The following is a 25,595-nucleotide window of genomic DNA, read 5'->3' on the forward strand; positions in this document are numbered from 1 at the left end:
CTAGAAAAAAAATGATCTTTTCAATAAATGGTGCTGAGTCGATTAGATAGTCATCTTGAAAACAGTGACTCAATTCCTAGTTCACACCATAAACTGAACCAATCCCAGATGTCTAAATGTGAAAGGTGAAACAAAAATTTAGAAGGAAACATAAGAGAATATTTTCATGGGTAGGCACACATTTTATTAAATAGAACAAAAAATGCTAACCATAAAGGGAAAATTAAGAAATTAGATCACATTAAAATTAAGAACCTCTGTTCACCAAAATACATTAAGATAGTGAAAAGGCAAACCACATATTGGGAGAAGATATTTGCAGTACCTACATATGACAGAAGACTCATATCTAGAACACATAAAGAACTACTACAAATCAACAAGAAAAAGACGACCCAATAGAAAAGTTAGCAAATGATGTGAGCAGTCACTTGATAAAATGGGTTTTCAAATGATCAATCAACATATGAAACAGTGTTCAACCTGATTAGTCATCAGGGAAATGCAAATTAAAATCTCAGTTTGATACTACAGATATACCAGAATAGCTAATGTTAAAAAGATTGATATTACTAAGTGATGATAAGGATTTGAAGCAAAGAGAATTTCATATACTGCATGTATATATTGCAACCATTCTTTGGAAACTGGTAGTATCTTCTAAAGCTGACACAATACCTACAACCCAGGAATGTCATCCCTCACTATATACCCAAGAAAAATGAGTACTTAGCTCTACTGTAAGAAATGCATATATGACTTTCACCAAGAGACAAGTGCAAGAATGTTCATAGCAGCACTATTCATAGTAACTCTGAACTGAAAACAACCCAGATGTCCATCAACCATAGAATGGATGAATAACCTGTAGTATGTTCACACAGTGGAATACTATATAGTAACAAGAATGAAAGTACAGCTACACATAACCACATGGGTGAATCTCACATACATATTGCTGAGCAAAAGAAGTAAGACACTAAAGAGTACCTACATTTTTTTTTTTTTTTTTTTTTTTGGCGGTACGCAGGCCTCTCACTGTTGTGGCCTCTCCCGTTGCGGAGCACAGGCTCCAGATGTGCAGGCTCAGCGGCCATGGCTCACGGGCCCAGCTGCTCCACAGCATGTGGGATCTGCCTGGACCGGGGCACGAACCCGTGTTCCCTGCATCAGCAGGCGGACTCTCAACCACTGTGCCACGAGGGAAGCCCCAAGAGTACCTACATTTGATTTCATTTATATAAAGCTCAAAACCTACCAGAACTAAATTAATATGTTAGGAATCAGGCTGGTGGCTATCCCTGAGGCAAGTAGAGACTGGGAGGGAATATGATGGGCAATCTAGGGTTCTGGTAAATTCTATTCCTTGATCTGAGTGCTGGTTATTTGGGATGTTCCTTTGTGTACCTTTCTGTGTATATATTATACATTAGTAGAATGTTTGCATAAAAATAAGGGAAAAATAATGACAGTAAAAGGTTGACACTGAAAGCACTAAGAAAAAAATTGAGTGCTATGTGCCAAGAACTGTTCCAAGTGCTTTATGTTTTCAACTTATTTAATCTTCACAAGTTAAGTAAATAATAAATTTTAAATCAGAAACCAATAAGAAACCTTAAAAAGGCAAAGGAAATGGTCATTACGATCATAAATTTTTTGGATAAAGATTAATAATATACTGAAACTTCTTGTGGGAAACACCAAGACCAAAGACAGAAGTTGCAAATAAAGAGTATTAGAATTGGAAGAGGGACATACTATAGACTAAACGATTTAGGGACTATAAGAGAACACTATGCATCACTTTTGCCCTACATTTAAAAACTAAGATTATATTAGTTTCAGGTGTACAGCATAGTGAATTTTTAATAGATTATACTCCATTTAAAGTTATTACAAAATAATGGCTGTATGTCCATGTGCTGTATAATATATCATCATTGCTTATCTATTTTATACATAGTAGTTTGTATCTCTTAATCCTGTACCCCTGTTTCACCCTCCCACCCCTTCCCTCTCCTCATTGGTATCCACTAGTTTGTTTTCTATATCTGTGAGGTTGTTTCTGTTTTGTTACATACGCTCCTTTGTTTTATTTTTTAGATTCTACATGTAAGTGATAACATTCACTATGTCTTTCTCTGTCTGGCTTATTTCACTGAGGATAATATGCTCTAGGCCCATCTATGTTGTTGCAAATGGCAGAAATTTATTCCTTTTTTATGGCTGAGTAAATTCCATTGTATATATACACCACATCTTCTTAATCCATTCACCTGTTGATGGATTCTTGGGTTGCTTCCATATCTTGGCTACTGTAAGTAATGCTGCTGTGAACATTGGGGTGCATGTATCTTTTCAAGTTAGTGTTTTGGGGTTGTTTTTTTGGGGGGGATATATACCCAGGAGTGGAATTGCTGCATCATATGGTAGTTCTATTTTTAGTTTTTTGAGGAACTTCCTGTTTTCCATAGTGGCTGCATCAATTTTAATTTCTACCAGCAGTGTACAAGGGTTCCCATTTCTCTACATCCTTCCCAGTGTTTGTTATTTGTAGACTTTTTGGTGATAACCATTCTGACAGGTGTGAGGTGACATCTGATTGTGGTTTACATTTCTCTGATGATTAGTGATATTGAGCATCTTTTCATGTGCCTGTTGGCCATCTGTATGTCTTATTTGGAAAAATGTCTCTTCAGCTCTTTTGTCCATTTTTTAATTGGGTTGTTTGGTTTTTTAGATATTGAGTTGTATGAGCTGTTTATATATTTTGATATTAACCACTTGTCAGTTATATCACTTGAAAATATTTTCTCCCTTTCAGTAGGTTTTTTTTCATTTCGTCAGTGATTTCCTTTGCTGTACAAAAGCTTTTGAGTTTAATTAGGTCCCATTTGTTTATTTTTGCTTTTGTTTCCTTTGCCTTAGGAGACATATCCAGAAGAATATGGCTATGATTTATGTAAGAGTGTTCTGCCTATGTTTTCTTCTAGGAATTTTATGGTTTCAGGTCTTACACTTAGGTCTGTAGTCCATTTTGAGTTTATTTTATATATGTTGTGAGAGAATGTTCTAATTTCATTCTTTTACGTGTATCTGTCTCCTTTTCCCAGTACCATTTATTGAAGAGACTGTATTTTCTCCATTGTAGATTCTTGCCTCCTTTGTCATAGATTAATTGATCATAGGAGTATGAGTTTATTTCTGAGTTCTCTATTGTGTTCCATTGATCTCTATATCTGTTTTTGTGCCAGTACCATGCTGTTTTCATTATTGTAGCTTTGTAGTATAGTCTGAGGTCAGGGAGCATGATACATCCAGCTTTGTTCTTTTTTCTCAAATTACTTTGGCAATTTGGAGTCTTTTGTGGCTTCATATGAATTTTAGGATTATTTGTTCTAGTTCTGTTGAAATGTCATGGATATTTTGTTAGGGATTGAATTAAGTCTGTGGATTGCTTTAGGTGATATGGACTTTTTTTTTTTTTTTTTGCGGTACGCGGGCCTCTCATTGTTGTGGCCTCTCCCGTTGTGGAGCACAGGCTCCGGATGCACAGGCTCAGCGGCCATGGCTCATGGGCCTAGCCTCTCCATGGCATGTGGGATCTTCCTGGACCGGGGCACGAACCCCTGTCCCCTGCATCGGCAGGCGGACTCTCAACCACTGCACCACCAGGGAAGCCCTGGTATGGACATTTTAACAATATTAATTCTTCCAATCCAAAGCACAGTATATTTTTCCATTTCTTGGTATCATTTCTAAATTCTTTCATCAGTGTTTTATAGTTTTTAGAGTATAGGTCTCTCACCTCCTTGGTTAAGTTTATTCTTAGTATTTTACTCTTTTTGATGGGATTTTTTTCTGTTTTGCTTTCTCTTTCTGATAGTTCATTGTTAGTATATAGAAAAGTAAAAGATTTCTATATATTAATCTTGTATCCTGCAACTTTGCTGAATTCATTTTTAGTTCTAATACCTTTTTGGGTATTAGACTTTGGGTTTTCTATATATAGTATCATGTCATACACAAAGAATGATAGTTTTACTTCTTCCCTTCTAATTTGGATGCATTTTTTTCCTTGTCTGATTGCTGTGACTAGAACTTCCAATACTACATTAAATAGAAGTGGTGAGAGTGGGCATCCTTGTCTTTTTCTTATTTTAGAGTAAAGACTGAAAGCTTTTCACCTTTGAGTATGATGTTAGCTGTGAGTTTGTCATAAATGGCCTTTATTATGCTGAGATATATTCCCTCTATACCAATGTCGATGATAGTTTTTATCATGAATGGATTTGGAATTTTGTCAAATGCTTTTTCTGTATCTATTGAAATGATTGTGTGATTTTTCTCCTTCCTTTTGTTACTGTGGTGTATTGCACTGATTGATTTGCAAATACTGAACCATCCTTGCATCCCTCAAATAAATCTCACTTGATCATGGTGTATGATCCTTATTATATATTGTTGGATTCAGTTTGCTAATATTTTGTTGCGGATTTTTGTATCTATATTCATCAAAGATATTGGCCTGTAATCTTCTTTTTTTGCAGTGTCTTTGTCTGGTTTTGATATCAGGGCAGTGGTAGCCTCATAGAATGAATTTGGGAGTGTTTCATTCTCTTCAAGTGTTTGGATTAATTTGAGAAGGATGTTATTAGCTCTTCTTTATATGTTTGGTAAAATTCCCCTGTGAAGATGACTGGTCCCAGATTTTTGTTTGGTAGGAGTTTTTTAAATTACAAATTCAATTTCACTACTAGTGATCTGTCTGTTGAGATGATCTTTTTCTTCCTTGTTCAGTCTTGGAAGATTGTATGTTTCTAGAAATTTCTCCATTTCTTCTAGGTTGTCCAATTAGTTGGCTTATAACTGTTAGTAGTATTTTGTTATGAGTTTGTAAATCTCTGTGTTATTGGTTGTTACTTCTCCTCATTTTTTTTTTTTTTTTTTTTTTTTTTTTGTGGTACGTGGGCCTCTCACTGTTGTAGTCTCTCCCGTTGCAGAGCATAGGCTCTGGACACACAGGCTCAGCAGCCATGGCTCACAGGCTCAGCCACTCCGTGGCATGTGGGATCTTCCCAGACCGGGGCACGAACCTGTGTCCCCTGCATCGGCAGGTGGACTCTCAACCACTGTGCCACCAGGGAAGCCCACTTCTCCTCTTTTGCTTCTTGTTTTGTTTACCTGGGTCCTCTCTCTTTTCTTTCTTTTTTTTTTTTACGGTATGCGGGCCTCTCACTGTTGTGGCCTCTCCTGTTGCGGAGCACAGGTCCCGGATGCGCAGGCTCAGTGGCCATGGCTCACAGGACCAGCCGCTCTGCAGCATGTGGGATCCTCCTGGACCGGGGCACGAACCCATGTCCCCTGCATCGGCAGGTGGACTCTCAACCACTGTGCCACCAGGGAAGCACCCCCCTCTCTCTTTTCTTGTTAGCCTGGCTAAGGTTTTATCAATTTTGTTTATCTTTTCAAAGAACCAGTTCTTGGTTTCATTGATCTTTAAAAAAATTTTTTTGCTTTATTTATTTCCTCTCTGATTTTTATTTCCTTCTGCTGACTTTGGGCTTTACTTTTCTTTTTCTAATTCCTTTAGGTGGTAGGTTAGGTTGTTTATTTGAGATTTTTCTTGTTTCTTGAGGAAGGCCTGTATTGCTACAAAATTCCCTTCTGGAGCTGCTTTTGCTGCATCCCATAAATTTTTGGAAGGGTGTGTTTCCATTTTCATTTGCCAAGATATTTTCTGATTTTCTCTTTGATTTCTTCATTGATACTTTGGTTTTTAGTAGCATGTTGTTTAGTCTCTACATGTGTATGCTTTTCTGATTTTTCTTGCCATAATTGATTTTTAGTTTTATACTGTTGTGGTCAGAAAAAATGCTTGATATAATTTCTATTCTCTTAGATTTGTTGAGATTTGTTTTATGGCCTAGTATGTGATCTATCCTGGAGAATATTCCATATGCACTTGAAAAGAATGTGTATTCTGCTGTTTTTGGATGGATGTCCTGTAGATATCCATTAAGTCCAACGTATAGTCTATTGTATCATTTAAGACCACTAATGCCTTATTGATCTTCTATCTGGATGAGATGTCCACAGATATAAGTAGGGTGTTAAAGTCCTCTACTATTGTTATATTACTGTCAGTTTCTCCCTTTTGTCTGTTAATATTTGATTTATATATTTAGGTGCTCCAGTACTGGGTGCATATATGTTAACGAGTATAATATCTTCTCTTCTGTTGATCTTTTTATCATTATATAATGCCCTTCTTTGTCTTTCTTTATAGGCTTTGTTTTAAAGTATATTTTGTCTGATATGGTATTGCTACCCTTGTTTTCTTCTCGTTTCTGTTTCATGAAATATCTTTTTCCATCCTCTCACTTTCAGTCTCTGTGTGTCTTTAGTTCTGAAGTGAGTCTTTTTTAAGCAGCCTAGAGATGGGTCTTGCGTTTTTATCCATTCAGCCACCCTATTTCTTTTGATTGGAGCATTTCGTTCATTGACATTTAAAGTAATTGTTGATAGTTATGTACTTATTGCCATTTTGTTACTTGTTTTCTGCTTGTTTTTGTAGGTCTTTCTTGTTCTTTTCTTCTGCTTTTAGTTTCTTTTTCTTCCTTTGTGGTTTGATTATTTTCTTTACTAGTATGCTTATGCCTTTCCTCTTCATTTTTGTGTATCTGTTGTAGGTTTTTGATTTGTGGTTACCATGGAATTCCTATATTATGACCTATAACTACATCTACTTGTTTTAAATGGTAGTAATTTAAGTTCACACCCATTTAAAATATCTACCTTTTTACTCCCCTCCTCCACATAGATTCTTACCTTTTATTATAGCCTTTTTTTTCCACTTACAGAAGACCCTTTAACATTTCTTTTAGGGTAGGTTTAGTATTGATGAGCTGTATTAGTTTTTTGCTTGTCGGAGAAGTTCTTTATCTCCCCTTCAATTCTAAATGATAATCCTGCTGGATAGAGTATCCTAGGTTGCAGATTTTTCTCTTTTAGCACTTTGAATATATCATGTCACTCTCTCTGGCCTGCAGAGTCTCTGCAGAGACATCAGCTGATAGCCTTATGGGTATTCCCTTGTAAATGACTCTGTTTTTTTCTTGCTGCCTTCAGAATCCTCTCTTTAATTTTTACCATTTTCATTATGATTTATCTTGATGTGGGTCTATTTTGGTTCATCTTGTTTGGAACTTTCTTTGCTTCCTGTACTTGGATATTTGTTTCCTTCTTCAGGTTCCAGGAGTTTTCAGTCATAATTTCTTCAAATACATTTCACAACCTTTCTCTCTCTTCTCCTTCTGAAACCCCTGTAATGGGAATGTTGGTACACTTGATGTTATCCTAGAGACCTCTTAAACTGTTCTCATTTTTTAAAGTTTGTTTTTCTTTTAATGCACTGATTGGGTGATTTCCATTATTCCGTCTTCCAGATCACTCATGCATTCTTCTTTATCACTTAGTTGCTATTCATTCCTTCTAGTGTGTTTTTTTAAGACAAGCTTTTATTCATCTTCTTTTTATTAATTTATTGATTAATTTATTTATTTATATTTATTTTTGGCTGTGTTGGGTCTTTGTTGCTGCATGTGGGCTTTCTCTGGTTGTGGTGAGTGGGGGCTACTCTTAGTTGTGGTGCACAGTCTTCTCATTGCAGTGGCTTCTCATTGTGGAGCACAGGCTCTAGGCATACAGGCTTCAGTAGATGTGGCACATGGGCTCCGTAGTTGTGGCTTGCGGGCTCTAGAGTGCAGGCTCAGTAGTTGTGGTGCACAGGCTTAGTTGCTCCATGGCATGTGGGATCTTCCCAGACCAGGGCTCCAATCCATGTCCCCTGCATTGGCAGGCAGATTCTTAACCACTGAGCCACCAGGGAAGTCCCCCTTCTAGTGTGTTTTTCATGTCAGTTATTGTATTCTTCAGTTCTGACTGGTTCTTTTTTATATTTTCTAGTTCCTTGTTAAAATTCTCACTCTGCTCATCTATTCTTTTCCCTAATTCAGCTCACATTCTTATTACTAATGCTTTGAGTTTTTTATCTTATAAATTGTTTATTTCTGTTTCATTATTTTTTCCATGGGTTTTTTCTTTCTCTTTCAATTGAGATGCATTCCTGTGTCTTTTCATTTTGCTTAACTTTCTCTGTCTCTATGAATTTAGGTGAAACAGTTACCTACAGCGATCTTTTTTTTTTTCTGTATGCGGGCCTCTCACTGTTGTGGCCCCTCCCGTTGCAGAGCACAGGCTCCGGACGCGCAGGCTCAGAGGCCATGGCTCACGGGCCCAGCCGCTCCACGGCATGTGGGATCTTCCTGGACTGGGGCATGAACCCGTGTCCCCTGCACCAGCAGTCGGACTCTCAACCACTGCACCACGAGGGAAGCCCCTACAGTGATCTTTAATGGGTGGGCTTATGTACAAGTGTCCCTATATAGTCTGCATGTGCCCAGTGCCTTTGGTGGGAGAGCTAGATTTGACGTGAACAGAAGTCACTTGTTTACTCAGGGTGTGCTGGCAGCTATCAACTTGGTAGGAGGTAGGGTTGGAGATGGAGAGGGTAGGGCCATAGCCAGGTGTGAGGCAGGCCTTCTTCTCTGCTCAGAGGCCATCACTGCCCTATTGGGGCAGGGTCATCTCCCAAGTTGCTAGAGCAGAAACCCTAGGTTCAGCAATCAAATCTTGTAGTATTTTATTTATTTATTTATTTTTTATAAACACTACTGAATTGTACACTTTATCTACTATTTATTTATTTATTTATTTATTTATGGCTGTGTTGGGTCTTCGTTGCTGTGTGTGGGCTTTCTCTAGTTGCAGTGAGCAGGGGCTACAGTTTGTTGCAGTGTGCGGGCTTCTCATTGTCATGGCTTCTCTTGTTGCGGAGCACGGGCTCTAGGTGCACAGGCTTCAGTAGTTGTGGCACATGGGCTCAGTAGTTGTGGCTTGCGGGCTCTAGAGTGCAGGCTTAGTAGTTGTGGCACACGGGCTTAGTTGCTCCGCGGCATGTGGGATATTCCTGGACCAGGGCTCGAACCTGTGTCCCCTGCATTGGCAGGTGGATTCTTAACCACTGTGGAAGCCCTCTTGTAGAATTTAAAAAGATGACTTATCATAACCAAATGGGTTAATTGTACAAATTCAAGTTTAGTACAATATCAGAAAACTAACCAATGCATTTTACCATTTTAACAGAAAATTTCAGAAAAATGCTTCTGTAGGTGCAGGAAAAGTAGTGTTTGATAACATTCAACATGCATTCATGTTATAAACTCTAAATAAGCTGAGATCAGAAGGAAATTTTAGTAACTTAATAAAGGTTATCTTCGATAAACATAATACTAAAGATGAGACTTGAGAAGCTTTACCCTTAAAATAAAGAAAAAGACAGTGATTGCTTTATCACCACTATTATTTAGCAATGCAGAGAAGATCCTAGCCCAGAGCTTATTAAACTAGGCTATGACCCATCACCCCCATGGACATTTGGAAACCTGGGTGGCATTTTTGTATGTAATAATGATGAGACAAATGGGTTGGGTTTGGGGGAGGTAGGCTGGCATGGATACTAAACATCCTACCCTGCATGGGGCAGTTTCATCCAACAATTAACTTTTTGCCCAATATGACAATAATAGCATCCTGATAGAGAAATAATTGAGTCAGTGCAGTAAGACAAGAGAAGAATTAGGTATGAGGATTAGAAAGAAGAAGCAAAACTATATATGCAGACAATGTACTCATATAGAAAAATCAAATGAAATAAATTATCAGAACTAAGAACCTCAGTTTAATAAGGTATCCTATTATGAAACCAACATACAAATATCAGTAAGTTTTGTATGTATGAGCAATATGTAATTAGAAATATTATTGAAAAATCATATTTTTAATAGCAACAAATAACAAAGTCCCAGGAAAGCACTTAATAAAACATGCACAAGGCATTTATGGAGAAAAATATAAATTGTTCCTTAAGCACATACACAAAGATTTGACAAAAAAAGAGGAACATCATGTTTATAAATGGGAAGACTCATGCTTGAATAAGTATTATTTCTCTCACAAGTATTTTATATCTGCAAGCAACTCTAATCCAAATCTCTACTTGCAGTATAACCATGTATGTAAATCAGCATCTTTTCTCTTCCCAGAAATTATACAAAAGCAACAAGCACAACTCCAAAAGAACTCCCAAGAACAAATTCCATTCTCAGTGAAACTCACGTATATATGAGTCTTTGAACCACTAAATACTTGTAAGGACTGTGGAAAGCAGCTGAGACTAGGTAGCATGGACTGTGGAAGAGGATCAGGAGAATCTCAGAAAGCTTGAGAAAAAATATGCTTTTTGGAGGCAAATTTGGCAATATTCAGAAATATTTTAAATGATTGTATTTTGTGATTAGTTGCTAGGCTCTAGATCCTTCTAAGTTTCCTAGAGAAATTCATACATGGTCATAATAAGACCAGTATTAGATGTTTGTTGCAGCATTATTATGTGTAATCAAAAAATTAGAACCAATCTAAATGTCAATTTGAGCAGATAGCTTAAATTGTGGTAGAGTCCTACAATGGAAGAATGAAATTATGTCTCTCTATATTGGCGTGGCCAGATTCCCAAAACAAAGCTGAATAAAAAAGCAAGTAACAGAATATTTATAGTAAAACATCACATATGTAAATATTAACTTAAAAATAATACTGTATTTTGTTTATGTATAGTTCTTTTCCTAGCTTTATTTAGACATAATTGACATGTAACATTGTGTAAGTTTAAGATGTACTACATGCTGATTTGGTACACATATATATTGCAAAATGATTACCACAATAAGGTTAATTAACACATCCATCACCCCACATATTTACTGTGTGTGTGTGTGTGTGTGTGTGTGTGGTGAGAACATTTAAGATTCATTCTTAGCAACTTTCAAGTATACAATACAGTTTTGTTAAGTGTAGTCAGCATGCTGTACATTAGCTCTCCAGAATTTTTTCATCTTTTCTCCAATTCGCGCTGACTTGGCGCACGTACGTGTCACCAGCTCTTTTTTTTTTTTTTTTTTTTTTTAATTTATGGCTGTGTTGGGTCTTCGTTTCTGTGCGAGGGCTTTCTCTAATTGTGGCAAGTGGGGGCCACTCCTCATCGCGGTGCATGGGCCTCTCACTATTGCGGCCTCTCTTGTTGCGGAGCACAGGCTCCAGACGCGCAGGCTCAGTAATTGTGGCTCACGAGGCCAGCGGCTCCGTGGCATGTGGGATCTTCCCAGACCAGGGCTCGAACCCGTGTGTCCTGCATTGGCAGGCGGACTCTCAACCACTGCGCCACCAGGGAAGCCCCAAGAATTTTTTCATCTTATAACTGAAAGTTTGTACCCTTTGACCACTTTCACCCATTTCTCCCACCACTTTGCCCCTGGCAACCACCAGTATACTCTCTGTTTCTATGAATTCAGTTTTTTAGATTCCAGATATAATGAGATTATACAGTATTTATCTGTTTCTGACTGACTTATTTTGCTTAGCATAATGCCCTCAGGTTTCATCCATGTTATCACAAATGGCAGGATTCTCTTCTTTTTTTGTGACTGAATATATATATATATCGCTTTATATATATATATATCACTTTGCATATATCACTTTATTTACCCACTCATCTGCCAATAGACACTTCAGCTGTTTCCACGTCTTGACTATTGTAAATAATGCTGCAATGAACATGGGGTGCAGATACCTCTTTGATGTAGTGATTTCATTTCCTTCAGCTATATACCCAGAAGGGAAATGTCTAGATCATATGGTAGTTCTATTTTTAATTTTTTGAGGAACCTCTATGGAATTCTTATGGAACTATTTGCCATAATGACTGTACCAATTTACATTCCCCCCAACAGTGCACAAGGGTTTCCTTTTCCCCATATCCTTGCCAGCACTTGTTATTGCTTGTCTTTTTTTTTTTTCTTTTGGGTAAGAAGTAGATTTATTAATATCCTTTGTAAAGAGGTTGCAGGAAAATGGGGCTTGAAGAGGGTGGTCATGTCCCAGGTCTCGGGTGAGTTCCTGGGACAGGCCACCAAGTGAGGGTCCTTGGCTTTGCACAAGAAACAATTAAGCCATAGTAAAATGAAAGCAGAGATACACATTCCATAGGCAGAATGCAGTCCATCTTGGAAGAGGAGAGCGTCCTCTCTCTTCTTTTTGATAATAGCCATTCTAACAGGCATGAGGTGATATCTCACTGTAGTTTTGATTTGCAGTTCCCTGACGATTAGTGATGTTGAACACCTTTTCATGTACCTGTTAGCCATCTCTATATCTTTTTTGGGAAAATGTCTATTCAGGTCTTTTGCCCATTTTAAAATCACATTGTTTTTTGTTTTGAGTAATATCTGTTCCTAATACATTTAGAATATAACCCCTTATCAGATATATGGTTTGCAAATGTTTTTGCCCATTTCATAGGCTACTTTTTCATTTTGTTGATTGTTTCTTTTGCTGTGTAGAAGATTTTTGGTTTGATGTAGTCCAGTTTGTTTATTTTTGTTTTTGTTGCTTGTGCTTTTGGTATCATATCCAAAATATCATTGCCAAGACTAATATCAAGGAGCTTTTCCCTTATCTTCTAAGAGTTTTACATTTAAGTCTTTAATCCATTTCAAGTTAATTTTTGTGAAAAGTGTAAGATAAGGGTCCAGTTTCATTCTTCTGCATGTGAATACCCAGTTTTCCCAGCACCACTTATTGAAGCGACTGTCTTTTCCCTATTGACTATTTTTGACTCCGTTGTCAAATATTAGTTGACTACACATGCATAGGTTTACTTCTGGCTCTTTATTCTGTTCCATTGCTCTGTGTGTCTGTTTTTATGCCAGTACTATACTGTTCTGATTACTGTAGCTTTGTAATATAGTTTGAAATCAGGAAGTGTGTTTCTTCCAATTTTGTTCTTTCTTAACATTGCTTTGGCTATATGGGTCTTTTATGGTTACATATAAATTTTAGGATTGTTTTTTCTATTTCTGTGAAAAACACCACTGGAATCTTGATAGGGATGTATCTATGGATATCTTTGGGTAGTAGGGGCATTTAAAAAATATTAGTTCTTCCAATCCATGAACATGGGATATATATATATTTTTTACTTGTGTATTCTTCAATTTTTTTCATCAATGTTTTAATAGTTTTCACTGTATAGATCTTTCACCTCCTTGGTTAAATTTATTCCTAAGAATTTTATTGTTTTTGATGCTATTGTAAAATGGAATAGTTTTATTTCTTTTATAGATATTGTTGGTGTGTATAAATACAACTGATTTTCATGTATTGATTTTGTATCCTGCAACTTTATTTATTTATTAGTGCTAACAGTTTTTTTGATAGAGTCTGTAGAGTTTTCTCTACATAAGATCATGTCATCTGCAAACGGAGTTGATTTTACCTCTTCCTTTCTGATTTGCATGCCTTTTTCTTTCTTTTTTTTCTTTTTTTTTCTTTTTTTTTTGCTTGATTTCTCTGGCTAGGGCTTCCAGTATTATGTAAATAGGAGTGGTGAGAGAGTGCACCATTTTCTTTTTCCTGATCTTAGAGGAAAAGCTTTCAGCCTTTCACTGTTGAGTGTGATATTAGCTGTGGGCTTGTCTGTGTAGTTCATGTTGTTTCATATTTGTTTTTATTAGAGGGAGTATAGTGTAATACATAAGACCATAAAGGTCAGATTGCCATTTGCAAATTCTGAGTTTCACCACAAACTAACTATGACCTTTCTGCAAGTTATTTTGATATTTCTTTGTATTTCAAAATATGGATTTTTCCAATATAGGACATTCCAAGGTGTGATTATTTCATAATCACCTAATATATTCAAATACTTTCTAGCATCTTACATGTAACTAAAATGTCTTCTGGCTGAATTGTTAACAAGAGACAGTGCAGGGCAGATAATAAACTCTGAGGCACATCTGGAGATGTATCCTGATATCATTTCATCCTGTCATAACCCTTGAATTTAAAGAGGACAGGAACTGAAAGGGAGTAAATTAAATACTGGTAGGTACATGAGTTTGTCTGTGTGTTTCTAAAGTGTTCTGCTTCATCTTTCAGGTCGAGGTCTCCCGGCAGGACAAGCTGAGGTAGAGATGATAGAACGTGCCCGGGAGAAGCGTGCTTGGGAAGCCACTCTCCCCCCTCTGAGTGACACCTCCCAGTTTGAGAAGAGGAGGAGGATGATGAATGCCATGGAGAGGAAGGAGTGGGCCTTCAGAGAGCAGGAGATCGAAAAGTAGGTTCTTAATCACCCAGATAATTGCTTCAGCACAGATGGGATTAATGTTAATACTTTTAACCTATTCCCAAATGTATGGGTTTAAAAGCAATCCTTAATCTGTAGAGTTAGGAAATTGGGCTTCAGGAGCAATAGCTCTATAATTTTCTCTCCAATAATATAAAAATGTATAATGCCTTCTTTGTGTGTGTAGTTCAGTGTGGAACCCAAATTTAAACAATTCCTCAAGGCATCTCTGATTCTTCTCTTCCATTTTCTCTTTAGGGTCTTACCTAGAATCCCACTGATTTCTGCAAAATGTCTTTCAAACTGTCCCTTTCTGTTCATTCCCAATGTCACGGTCCCTAGTCTTTGGCCCTCTTCCTATCCATCAAACAGCCTCCTGGCTGACCCCATCTCTTTCCCCCGGTACTGGATTCACCGTCAGTACACCTTGGGTTCTAGCTATAGCCAATGAGGCATTTTTCTGTTTAAAAGGCAAACAGTGGAACTTTTCAATTAAGAGATGAGCTCATAGTACATAAGTAATAATAATATGCTAAGGTATTTCTGGTTGAATTTTCACTCATTTTAACTGATGTATTTTCAGTAATGAGGTTGTCTCTGGAATATGTAGAAATGATGAGGACCAAAAAATTACAGCTCCCTAGCAAGAAGGAAAGGAAGGGAAGTTTGAGGGTGCCATTTGTTCCAGGCTGTGCTGAGGTACTTCATTGCTCACAGCAGTACTACCAAGCCCCTGACAGTGTGCTTACACGCAAGCAAGCTAGGGACTAGTAGAGTTAGGGATTCACTGTGGTTCTGAATTCAAAATATGTTTATCCTTTTGCAACACCTTCTGATTAACCCTGAATTCAGACTGTGATATTTGGTAAAAGCTTGCAATTTAATAGAAAATAGTGTTTGGGGCAGAGTAGGTGTCACATACCCAATCCTGTCTGCAGAAATTTAAATTTATTGCTGCAATTTGAAGAGGAATATTCTTGTCAGAAGGACATTAAGAATATTAAAAAATATATCTGGCCAGAATGAAGATATCACCTGAGAACAAGAGTACTTTGGTTAAACTGAGGTTAATTTTAATAATTATATTTTGAGTCCCTCCTCAGGACTGGAAACAGGAAACTGCTTTACCCCGACAGAGCTCCTTATGGACCATTGGAACAGGGGGTGAGGGGTGGAAGGGGGCAGGTGGGTGGGGATGGTGTGAAAGACCTTCAAACCAATAACTCGCAGGCAGGATCTTCAGGTGATGTGCTGCTCTATACACAAAGAGCTAGGGGAACCCAGGCAGGAGAACAGTTAGTTCTGTTTCAGATGGGTAGATATTTGGGAAAATTACTGAGATGAGGTAGCTTCTGAGCTGTATGTATAGAAGGATGAGTAAAAAGCTATCAGGTAGATGATAATATCGATGATGATGATGGTGATGGAGATGATAATGATGATATTCATAAAGCATTCAACACTTACAGAGCGCTTATTTCATGCTTGAGCTAAGTTCTAAGCCAGTAGTTCTCAGAGTGTGGTCCACAGATGAGTAGCATCAGCACTTACCTGGGAACTTGTTAGAAATGCAAATTCTCAGGTTCCATCCCGGACCTACTGAATCAGGGGGCGGGGCACAGCAGTTTGTGTCATAGCAAGTCCTCCAGGTTATCTGATGTATGCTCAAGTTTGAGAACTACTGTTCTAGCATGTTGTGTACATTCACTCATTTAAGGTTCACAACAACCTTAGGGGATGGATACTATTATTACGTCCATTTTATGACTGAAGAGGCTGAGGTAAGTGATAAAGTTGAGAATTGAACCTAGGATTTCCAACTCTAGAAAGAAAGGGGACTGTTGGTGTGTGCTTATTTTTAAAAGCGCCTACTGCCCTGTATTTACTTGTCACTGTTTCCCTACCCTCCCATGTATATTCACTTTGAGAACCTCCACCAGTATAACATGTTTGCTCTGTCTCTAGTCCTTTTGAGTAGAATATTCAGCTCTCTCTGCTGAGGCCGCACTTCTCCCTTGTCAATGTGGCAAATCTCAACCCTTGTTTATCCTCAAGTGCTGAGTTAATGGCTCCTGAAGGAAGGCTTCCCCACCATCCCCCTCCTTCCCTTTGATCAACTGGGAATAGTGCTAGAAGAGGCGCTCTGCCATTTCTTCTCCCACAGGAGTCTTTTCATTCTTTTGGCCTGGTATGTATCTCCCTGTGTTGTAAATGTTGGTTTATATGTCTACTCCACTAGAACAGTGCTTCTTGAGACAATGTATATTATCTTGTCCACCATTGTTTATTCCCTGCCTGGCATAAATATTTGACAAATGAGTGACTGAATAAATTACTGTGTAAATTTTTAAGTAAGAGTAAAATATTCAAATCTCCATTTTAGAAAGGAAAATCTTGATCGCTATGTGGAACAAAGATTGGAAGGAGGAAAGCCTAGACTAACAACCAGAGTCCAAGTCAGGAGAGAGATGACAAAGACATGGGCTAGGGAACAGATGTAAGAAGTGTTTTAGAGAAGGAATCATTAGGGGAGGGAAGAAGGCAAGAGAAGGGGCAGGTTTCTGGGGGAATAGAATGAGTGAGGTTTTTTTGAGGTTGTCAGGGGATATAGCTGGAGATTCAAGTACGTAGAAGTTCTAGTTCAGAAATACCTGGGCTGAAGTACAAATTTTGAAGTCATATGTACACATAAGCAAGGTAGTCCTGGGAGAACAAGGTGAAGGTGAGGGGAAGGGAAGCGAAGAATAATTATCTGTATGTGTCAGCTGCTGGCATTTTCACATTCGCCACTTACGGCTGCATGCCACAACCTCATTTTCTCTCACTCCTCCTATTACTTAACCCTCCAGCAATACCAGTCGACTTGGAACTATGCACAAACATTCTGCTGTTCACTTAGGCCCATCTGCCTGGAGAACCCTTTTTTACCCCATCTACCTAGCAAACTCTTTTTTGTCCTTCAGAACTACACCCATACATATTCCTCTTATACAGAGACTCACTCATTGAGTTGCCACCCCAAACCCCCGATTCATTTGTCACACTTTTGCCAGAGTGGTCTTTTTAAGATACATGAATATGATACCAGCCCAAAGAGAAGCTTCTGTTTATGGCAAGTGTTCCCTTTCTCTGTAGTAGGGCACCCTATTTGAGAGATTGTAGACTTCTTTATGTTTTGTGATTTACTTGAAGACTGCAGGAGATTCGCCTGGAAGTTCTAAAAGAGCTGCTGAAGAAGCGTGATGAGAATCAAAATGAAGTAAACATGGCGTGCTTGAATGCCCAGTGGTCTAAACTGCAGGAGGTGAAGGAGGCAAAGTTGGCACAGATTCAGCGCACACATGTATCAGGTGATGGTGCAGTATGAACTGTGAAGAGAATGGAAAAGTTGGCTCTGCTTTGGGTCTTTGACCAAACCTGATTTAACTGTGATATAATTCTTTTTTGGTCCTAGTGTTAGTTAATAGATAAGGAACAGGAGATGAGTTATTTCTCAGAAGTAGAAGGGTGGAGGAAAATTCCTCACTAAGAAAATCAAGTAATGATGTTCTAACAGGTAGTGAAGTTATTGACATTATGGGGCGTGTGTGTGTTTGTGTGTGTAGGTGTTGGGCTCCCCATATTCATGGGCTGAGGCCCTGGATAGAGAGCCCTGTTTCTCAACCTTTTTTTCATTGTTTCCACTAAAAAAGACATTCAGACATCTTTTTTCCAATTCATCCCCTTGCCATGTAACTTTAATACCACAGGTATACTGTATATCTGTTTATGTACTATAAATATATCTGTACTTTATACATAAAAAGAGGAGTCAGTGGAGGATTAAGAATAACTACATTAAAAATTTTAATTAAAATATAAATTAAGAAAATTTAACTTATTAGCATTTAGCTTTATTTGCTATATTTGCTGAGTGACTTTTAATATAATTAATTTACTTATAAAAATTGTAATGCATCGCTTATATATGCAAATTAGCAATTTATACACATAATAGCAATGTAATCACATTAAAAATTATTCAAAATATTTTTCCTAGCAAAACAATTACAAAAAATTAAGTTAATTCCTTAAAAGTTATTTTTAGTGAACTTTTAAACTTTTTCTTGATGTGAGAAAATAACTTTTAACTTAACTAGCTGCATCTATGCATTTAGATACTGTCAACATTTTTTCTTTTCAGTAGTTGACATAACTAGTGAGGGGTTGACTTACTTTCTTTTTTTTTTTTTTTTAACTCCTCCTGTCCCTCTCTTTTGCCCTCTGGGATCACCTTCCCAAATAAACTACCTGTACGCATGCCTTTGTCTCAGGTTCTGCCTGTGGGGGAACCCAGGCTAAGGCACAACTCAAATGTCACTTCCTCAGGGGAGACCTTCAAGGACCCCCACCCCCATATAAGTCCGGTCCCTGTTATCTGTTCTCACTGTTATATGCCCCTGAATTTTTGTGTGTGTGTGAGAAAATGACTTTTTACTTAACTAGGTGCTAGATATGCATTTAGATATAGTCAACGGTTTTTTCTTTTCAGTACTAGATATAACCAATGATGGGTTGACTAATTTTTATAAATAACTATTAAAATGTAAACTATTTTTATGTAATTATGAAATCCCAAGTCACACACAGAAGCACTGAGGATCAAATATAAATAACATCCAAAAGGCAGCAGTGGCAAGTGCAACCACCTCTTTCAATTGTGACTTCAAAATCTCATAATATTGTTTTACACCCATTGAGAGTGCATGATGTAGAGCCTTCAAAAGGGGATGGGTCTGTGATGGGATTGAAAGAAAAGGAACAGGTGGAAGTAGTAAGCCTGACTCCTTAGATGAGTAAACTCCTACTGTGTACAGCTAAGACTGCCAAACAATTCTGAAATCTATAAGTTTGGATATATTCTGATTTATTCTGGTGTTAGCCAAGATGGACAGAAATTTTTGAAGAACCTGTAGTCTTCCTTCCCTTTTAATTATTCTCTTAGGAGAGAATAATTCCCTCAGTCTCTGTTGAACATGTATTTTTCAGTTACTTTGAGTTTCTTTCATTCATTTGACAAACTTTCATTGAATATCTCTTTCTGGCCCAGAGCTTAGAATGCAGTTATAAAAGCTTTTTGATGAGTACCAGTTGAGAACACTAGCTGATTCAGCTTCTGTCATGGCCACCTGTCTCATGACAATCTGGATCACACAGATTTCAGATCTATGTTTTAAGTGTTCTGGCTGCAGTGAGTGATCATAATGAAATTCATTCAGTTCAGTAGCCTTCCTGTGAATAAAACTATGGTTTACTAGTCTGCATTTGGACCATTCAGAACAATATTTTGGAGATAGTCATGGAGGTATGTTTTATTTTAGCAATCAGAAAACTTTTGGGAAAGGGAAAGAATATAGAAGGGAAGTTGGAGAGAAGAAATATCATCAAGGATTATTCTGATTATGCATCACAGGTCTATGGACCTCTATCTCGCCTTGGTCGTTTCACAGACAACAACTCAGAGCACTTTGTAGTAAAAAACCACTATCTCAACACCTATGAAGGTAAGCAATTCACATAATTACAAGTCTAGTATAAGAGGATTATCTTAGAAATATAAATATATGAAATATATATTTAGATTAAAAGCTAATCAAAAATTAAAATATTTGCAAGAAATAGAAATTACATGTTTAGTATTATTAATAATATGTATTCATAGAAACCAATAAAAACTGCTAAGACCCAAATAAATAAATGGATACACTGTGCAACAGTTTATTAAGGAGTAAAGTCAGTAAACTACTAAATATTTAAACAGGTTTAATGTCAGTAAAATCAAAGTTTTGCAAAAATGAAATAGAAAAAGATTTTATACGAGGTTTGTGAAGCAAACAAGAAATATATAATGAAATCGGCTCTTTATGAAGAAATACCAGAAAACTAGTGGGCAAGGGGATGGATAAGTAGGGGATAAATTAGTGGAGAGGGTTATACCTGTTATAAAGTCCAAGAGAGGCTTTTTAAAATTATTTAAATTTCAGTTGAGATGTTGGAGTATCACATGGCCAAGATCATGAGTTGATGGTCATACAATTGAACTTGCACCTCTGGCTGACCATCTCCAGAGCTGAATATGATAACCTGGTGTACATCTACTTTAGAATGGTGGTGCCATGTTTCATATGATCATTAATTTTCTGTCTATTATTGTGGAATGTTACATTTTTGTAGGGCAATGTTTTCATTTTAGAGTGCATTTCTTATTTTATATCTAAGTCATCAAGAATATAAGTTAATTGTATAGAAATTTCCTTTATATTTCAGGGACAATTCAATTATATGAGATACACCTTATCAATAATTCTAAATGAAACCACTTGGCAAACAGCTACTAAAATTAACAGCATGCTTTCAAATGATGTATCTAAGTACCGGATACTAAACATGTACTTCCTTCCTACAGGATTAGTCGAACTTGAGTCATGTCTCCCAGATTTTGTGACACAACCCCGAATCAGACCTCCAAAACCAAAAGTCACTACCACCAAAGATGGTTTTCTAAAGAGGGCTGCAAGGATGGACCATGAGTTGGCAGAGGTTCATAAGGTATAATTCTTATCTGGAAGACAAGATGCTTCTTGTGTGAGTTTTACAGAGATATACTACACTCCAAAAATTGTACTTTGTCTTGGGCAGCAATGTCCAGTAGTTCTCAACACACAAGCCTACATTCTTTCTCCTCTCTAGACTTTTCTACCAGTTACCTGTGCTGTGCCAATCAGTGTTTTTCCCCCTCATTTCAAACTAGGAAAACCTCTTAGAGGTTATTCTCCCCATTTGCAGAAGTCACACTACTTTCTAAAAGTGGTTCTGACTTTGGATCTACACAATAAAATGTGACACAACATTGAGGTGTAACAAGTTTCTAGGGTTCAGGATTACTGTTGATTTTAATAGTGTAATAGGCCTCATTTTCTCCCTTTTAGATTTGTTACCAGGGCATCATGAAGAAAGGGAGTCATGTTCAGCATCCCACTCATCTAGTTTAAACTCAGCTAAATGAGAAAGTTTGACGGTCATCTCCCATGAGCCAGCTGTATAGCTTCATCCGTCAGCTTGGCTTTCTCTTTTTTTTAATTGGACTATAGGTGTTCACACTTGGATACATTTGAATCCTTAGTATATGACAGTGGTGCTCTATCTTTAGCCTGCATCAGAATCACCTGGAGAGCTTGTTAAAACACATGTTGCTGGGCCCCATCCCCAAAGTTTCTGATTCAGTAGGGGTGGGGCTGGAGTACTTGCATTTTTTGCAGGTTTCTAGGGGATGCTGATGCTGCAGGAACCACACTTTGAGACTCACTGATTTAAGACATACCCTCATCACTGGTCCATGTATGTTTGTTTGTTCAGTTAGTAGTAGCATAAAGATCCATGGGAGCCCACACTCAAGATAAAACTTAGGACCTTGACAATCATTTACTTATATCTGTGTGGTTCTTTCCCACATTATCCCCATCTCCATTTACCAATTCTGAATTCTATGTTCATTATTTTCTCACTTTCTGTAAGATTTTTTGTAGATATTCTTTATTAGAGTATGGAAGTTCCCTTTTATTCCTAATTCACTGAAGCTTTTAATCATGTGTTTGTGTTGATTTTTATCACATGTTTTGTCTGCATCTATTGAGATAATTATATATTTTTTCTTTAAAAAATTATTATTGTAATAGGGAATATTTATAGTTTTTTACAGATATTAATCTGTCCTCACATACTTATTAGGAACATAACTTGGTCAGGATGTATTATTCTTAATATGTTATTGGATTTGATTTACTGATATTTTGTTCAGAATTTTTATTCTGTATTCATGAGTGAAATGGCCTTATTTTTCTTTCTCAGTTTGACTATATGTGGCATTGGTGTCAGAGTTATACAGGTCTTCTGAAATGAATTGGGGAGTATTCCTTCTTTCCTACTTTGAAAAGAGTTTAAATAAGTTTGAGATGATCTTTTTCTTCAGTTTGGTAGAATATTCATATCAAATTATCTGAGATGGATGTTTTCTTCATGGGAAAAATTTTAAGCACTCCTTCAATTTCCTTACAACTTACAGAACTTTCTGCAGCATTTTGGTAAATTATATTTTCTTTACAAATTCCGTTTCACCTAACCTTTCAGATTTTTTTGCATATGGTTGTTGATAGTATTATCAATACTTTAAAATCTTTTTAGTGTTTATGTATAATCATGCCCACTCTTTTCATTCATAATATTATTTATTTGTGCTTTTACTCTTTTTCCTTAATCAATTTTACTGGAGGCTTGTTTATTTTCTTGGTATTTTTTTTCAAACATTTGAACTTTTGATTTTGTTGATTTTCTCTATGTAAATTTTTTTCAATTACATTAATTCCCACTCATATTTATTTTATCTTTCTTTCTACTTTCTTTGGGTTAGTTTTGTGGTTCTTTTCCTAACTTAAAATAGACATGTAGCTCATTAATTTTCAGGCACTCATCAGTTTTATATGATGTTTAAAGCTAACCATTTCCTTCAAAACACTGATTTGGGTACATTCCATTAGTTTTGATATATAGTTTGGCATTATTATTAATATCTAATTTTTTTAAACATCCATTGTGATTTTTGGACCTGTGAGTATTTAACAATGTGTTTAAAATTTCCAAATATGCAGAAATTGTAATTAATTTCCTAATGAATTTCTCAGTTGCTCTATCGTCAGAGATCTTAGCCTGTATGATACCTATTCTTTGAAACTTAGTGAGGCTTGCTTTGTGAACTAGTATAGTATATGTGATTTTACATATAAAATAATCTAAATCCACCTTCAAATAATACTATAACTGCACATGTCATGCAGATACCTTATAGTAGATTATTCCCAATTCCTCCCTACTGTCCCTGTGACATTGCTGTCATTCATTTCATTGATCCATATGCTATAATCACCCAATACATTTTTACTATCATATCATTTACTATGAATACATTTTTACTATCACTATGATTTAACAGTTATCCTTTAGATCAATTAAAAATAAAAAATGTTTCATTTTACCTTTATTTATTCCATCTCTTCCACTCTTCCTTTCTTATATAGATCCAAGTTTCTGACGTATGTCATTTATCTCCTGCCTGAAGAACTTGTTTTACCATTTATTACAGGGCAGGTCTGCTGGGAATGAACTCCTTCAGTTTTTATTTGTCTCAGGAAGTCCAAATGAATCCTTTACTTTTTTTGAGATATAATTCACATACCATAAATTTAACCCTTGTAAAGTATACAATTCAGTTATTTTTAGCATACTTATAAGATTGTTCTACCATCAACATTGTCTAATTCCAGAACATTCTCATCATCCCCAAAAGAAACCCCATACCCATTAGTAGTCACTCCCAATTACCCTCTTCCCCCTACCACCTGGCAACCACTAATTTACTTTCTTTTTATGGATTTGCCTATTCTGTACATTTCATATAAATAGAATGATACAACATATGGCCTTTTGTGTTTGGCTTCTTTCATGTAGCATAATGTCTTCAAAGTTTATCCATGTTGGAGCATGTCTCAGTATTTACTTACTTTTTAGGCTTGCATAATATTCCATTGTGTGGCTATACCACATTTTGTTAATCTACGTATCAATTGATGGAAATTTGAGTTGTTTCTACTTTTTGTCTATTTTTGTATAAATAATGCTGATATGCACATTCATCTACATGTTTTTTAGTTCTCTTGGGTCTATACCTAGGAGTAATTTCTGCGTCACATGGTAACTCTATATTATACATTTTGAGGAACTACCAGACTGTTAAAAGTGGCTGCACTATTTTACATTCCCACCAGCAATGTATGAGCGTTCCAATTTTTCCACATCCTTTCCATCTCTTGTTATTTTCCATCTTTTGTATTATAGCCATCCTAGAGTGTGTGAGGGGATATATCACTGCAGATTTGATTTGTATTTGTCTAATAATTTTGTCACCTTTTCCTGTTATTTGTATATCTTTTTTGGAGAAAAGTCTATTCAGATATTCTGCTTATTTTTTAATCAGGTTTCTTTTTATTGTTTATCATAAACATTATTTTTAATGTCTTTATTGGTTTTTAAAATAATTTTATTTTATATATTTTTTTATACAGCAGGTTCTTATTAGTCATCAATTTTATACACAACAGTGTATACATGTCAGACCCAATCTCCCAATTCATCCAACCACCACCCCAACCCCCTTGCCACTTTCCCCCCTTGGTGTCCATACGTTTGTTCTCTACATCTGTGTCTCAATTTCGGTCCTGCAAACTGGTTCATCTGTACCATTTTTCTAGGTTCCACATATATATGTTAATATGCGATATTTGTTTTTCTCTTTCTGACTTACTTCATTATGACAGTCTCTAGATTCATCCACATCTCTACAAATGACCCAATTTCGTTCCTTTTTATGGCTGAGTAATATTCCATTGTATATATGTACCACATCTTCTTTATCCATTCGTCCGATGATGGACACTTAGGTTGTTTCCATCTCCGGGCTATTGTGAATAGAGCTGCTATGAACATTTTGGTACATGTGCCTTTTTGAATTATGGTTTTCTCTGGGTGTATGCCCAGTAGTGGGATAGCTGGGTCATATGGTAATTCTATTTTTAGGTTTTTAAGGAACCTCCATACTGTTCTCCATAGTGGCTGTATCAATTTACATTCCCACCAACAGTGCAAGAAGGTTCCCTTTTCTCCACACCCTCTCCAGCATTTGTTGTTTGTAGATTTTCTGATGATGCCCATTCTGACTGATGTGAGGTGATACTTCATTGTAGTTTTGATTTGCATTTCTCTAACAATTAGTGATGTTGAGCAGCTTTTCACGTTCTTGGCCATCTGTATGTCTTCTTTGGAGAAATGTCTATTTAGGTCTTCTGCCCATTTTTGGATTGGGTTGTTTGTTTCTTTAATATTGAGCTGTATGAGCTGTTTATATATTTTGGAGATTAATCCTTTGTCAGTTGCTTCGTTTGCAAATATTTTCTCCCATTCTGAGGGTTCTCTTTTGGTCTTGTTTATGGTTTCCTTTGCTGTGCAAAAGTTTTGAAGTTTCATTAGGTCCCATTTGTTTATTTTTGTTTTTATTTCCATTACTCTAGGAGGTGGATCAAAAAAGATCTTGCTGTGATTTATGTCAATCAGTGTTCTTCCTATGTTTTCCTCTAAGAGTTTTATAGTGTCTGGTCTTACATTTAGGTCTCTAATCCATTTTGAATTTATTTTTGTATATGGT

The 25,595-nt window shown here is 36.7% G+C and overlaps 1 protein-coding gene across 1 annotated transcript in view; it reads left to right on the plus strand.

The window, feature by feature from the left end:
• CFAP91 (cilia and flagella associated protein 91) overlaps positions 1-25,595 on the plus strand; it is a gene marked incomplete at its 5' end in the record, with an annotated part of 161,206 nt that overhangs the window by 56,667 nt on the left and 78,944 nt on the right. The window contains 4 exons of the mRNA XM_081235477.1: positions 14,119-14,296; positions 17,498-17,655; positions 19,666-19,848; positions 20,751-20,893. Coding sequence (XP_081091603.1) covers positions 14,119-14,296; positions 17,498-17,655; positions 19,666-19,848; positions 20,751-20,893 — 662 coding nt within the window. The remainder of the gene's footprint in view (positions 1-14,118; positions 14,297-17,497; positions 17,656-19,665; positions 19,849-20,750; positions 20,894-25,595) is intronic.

The sequence above is a fragment of the Mesoplodon bidens genome (genome assembly GCF_964165515.1).
Source record: "Mesoplodon bidens genome assembly, chromosome: 5".
Taxonomy (NCBI): domain Eukaryota; kingdom Metazoa; phylum Chordata; class Mammalia; order Artiodactyla; family Ziphiidae; genus Mesoplodon; species Mesoplodon bidens.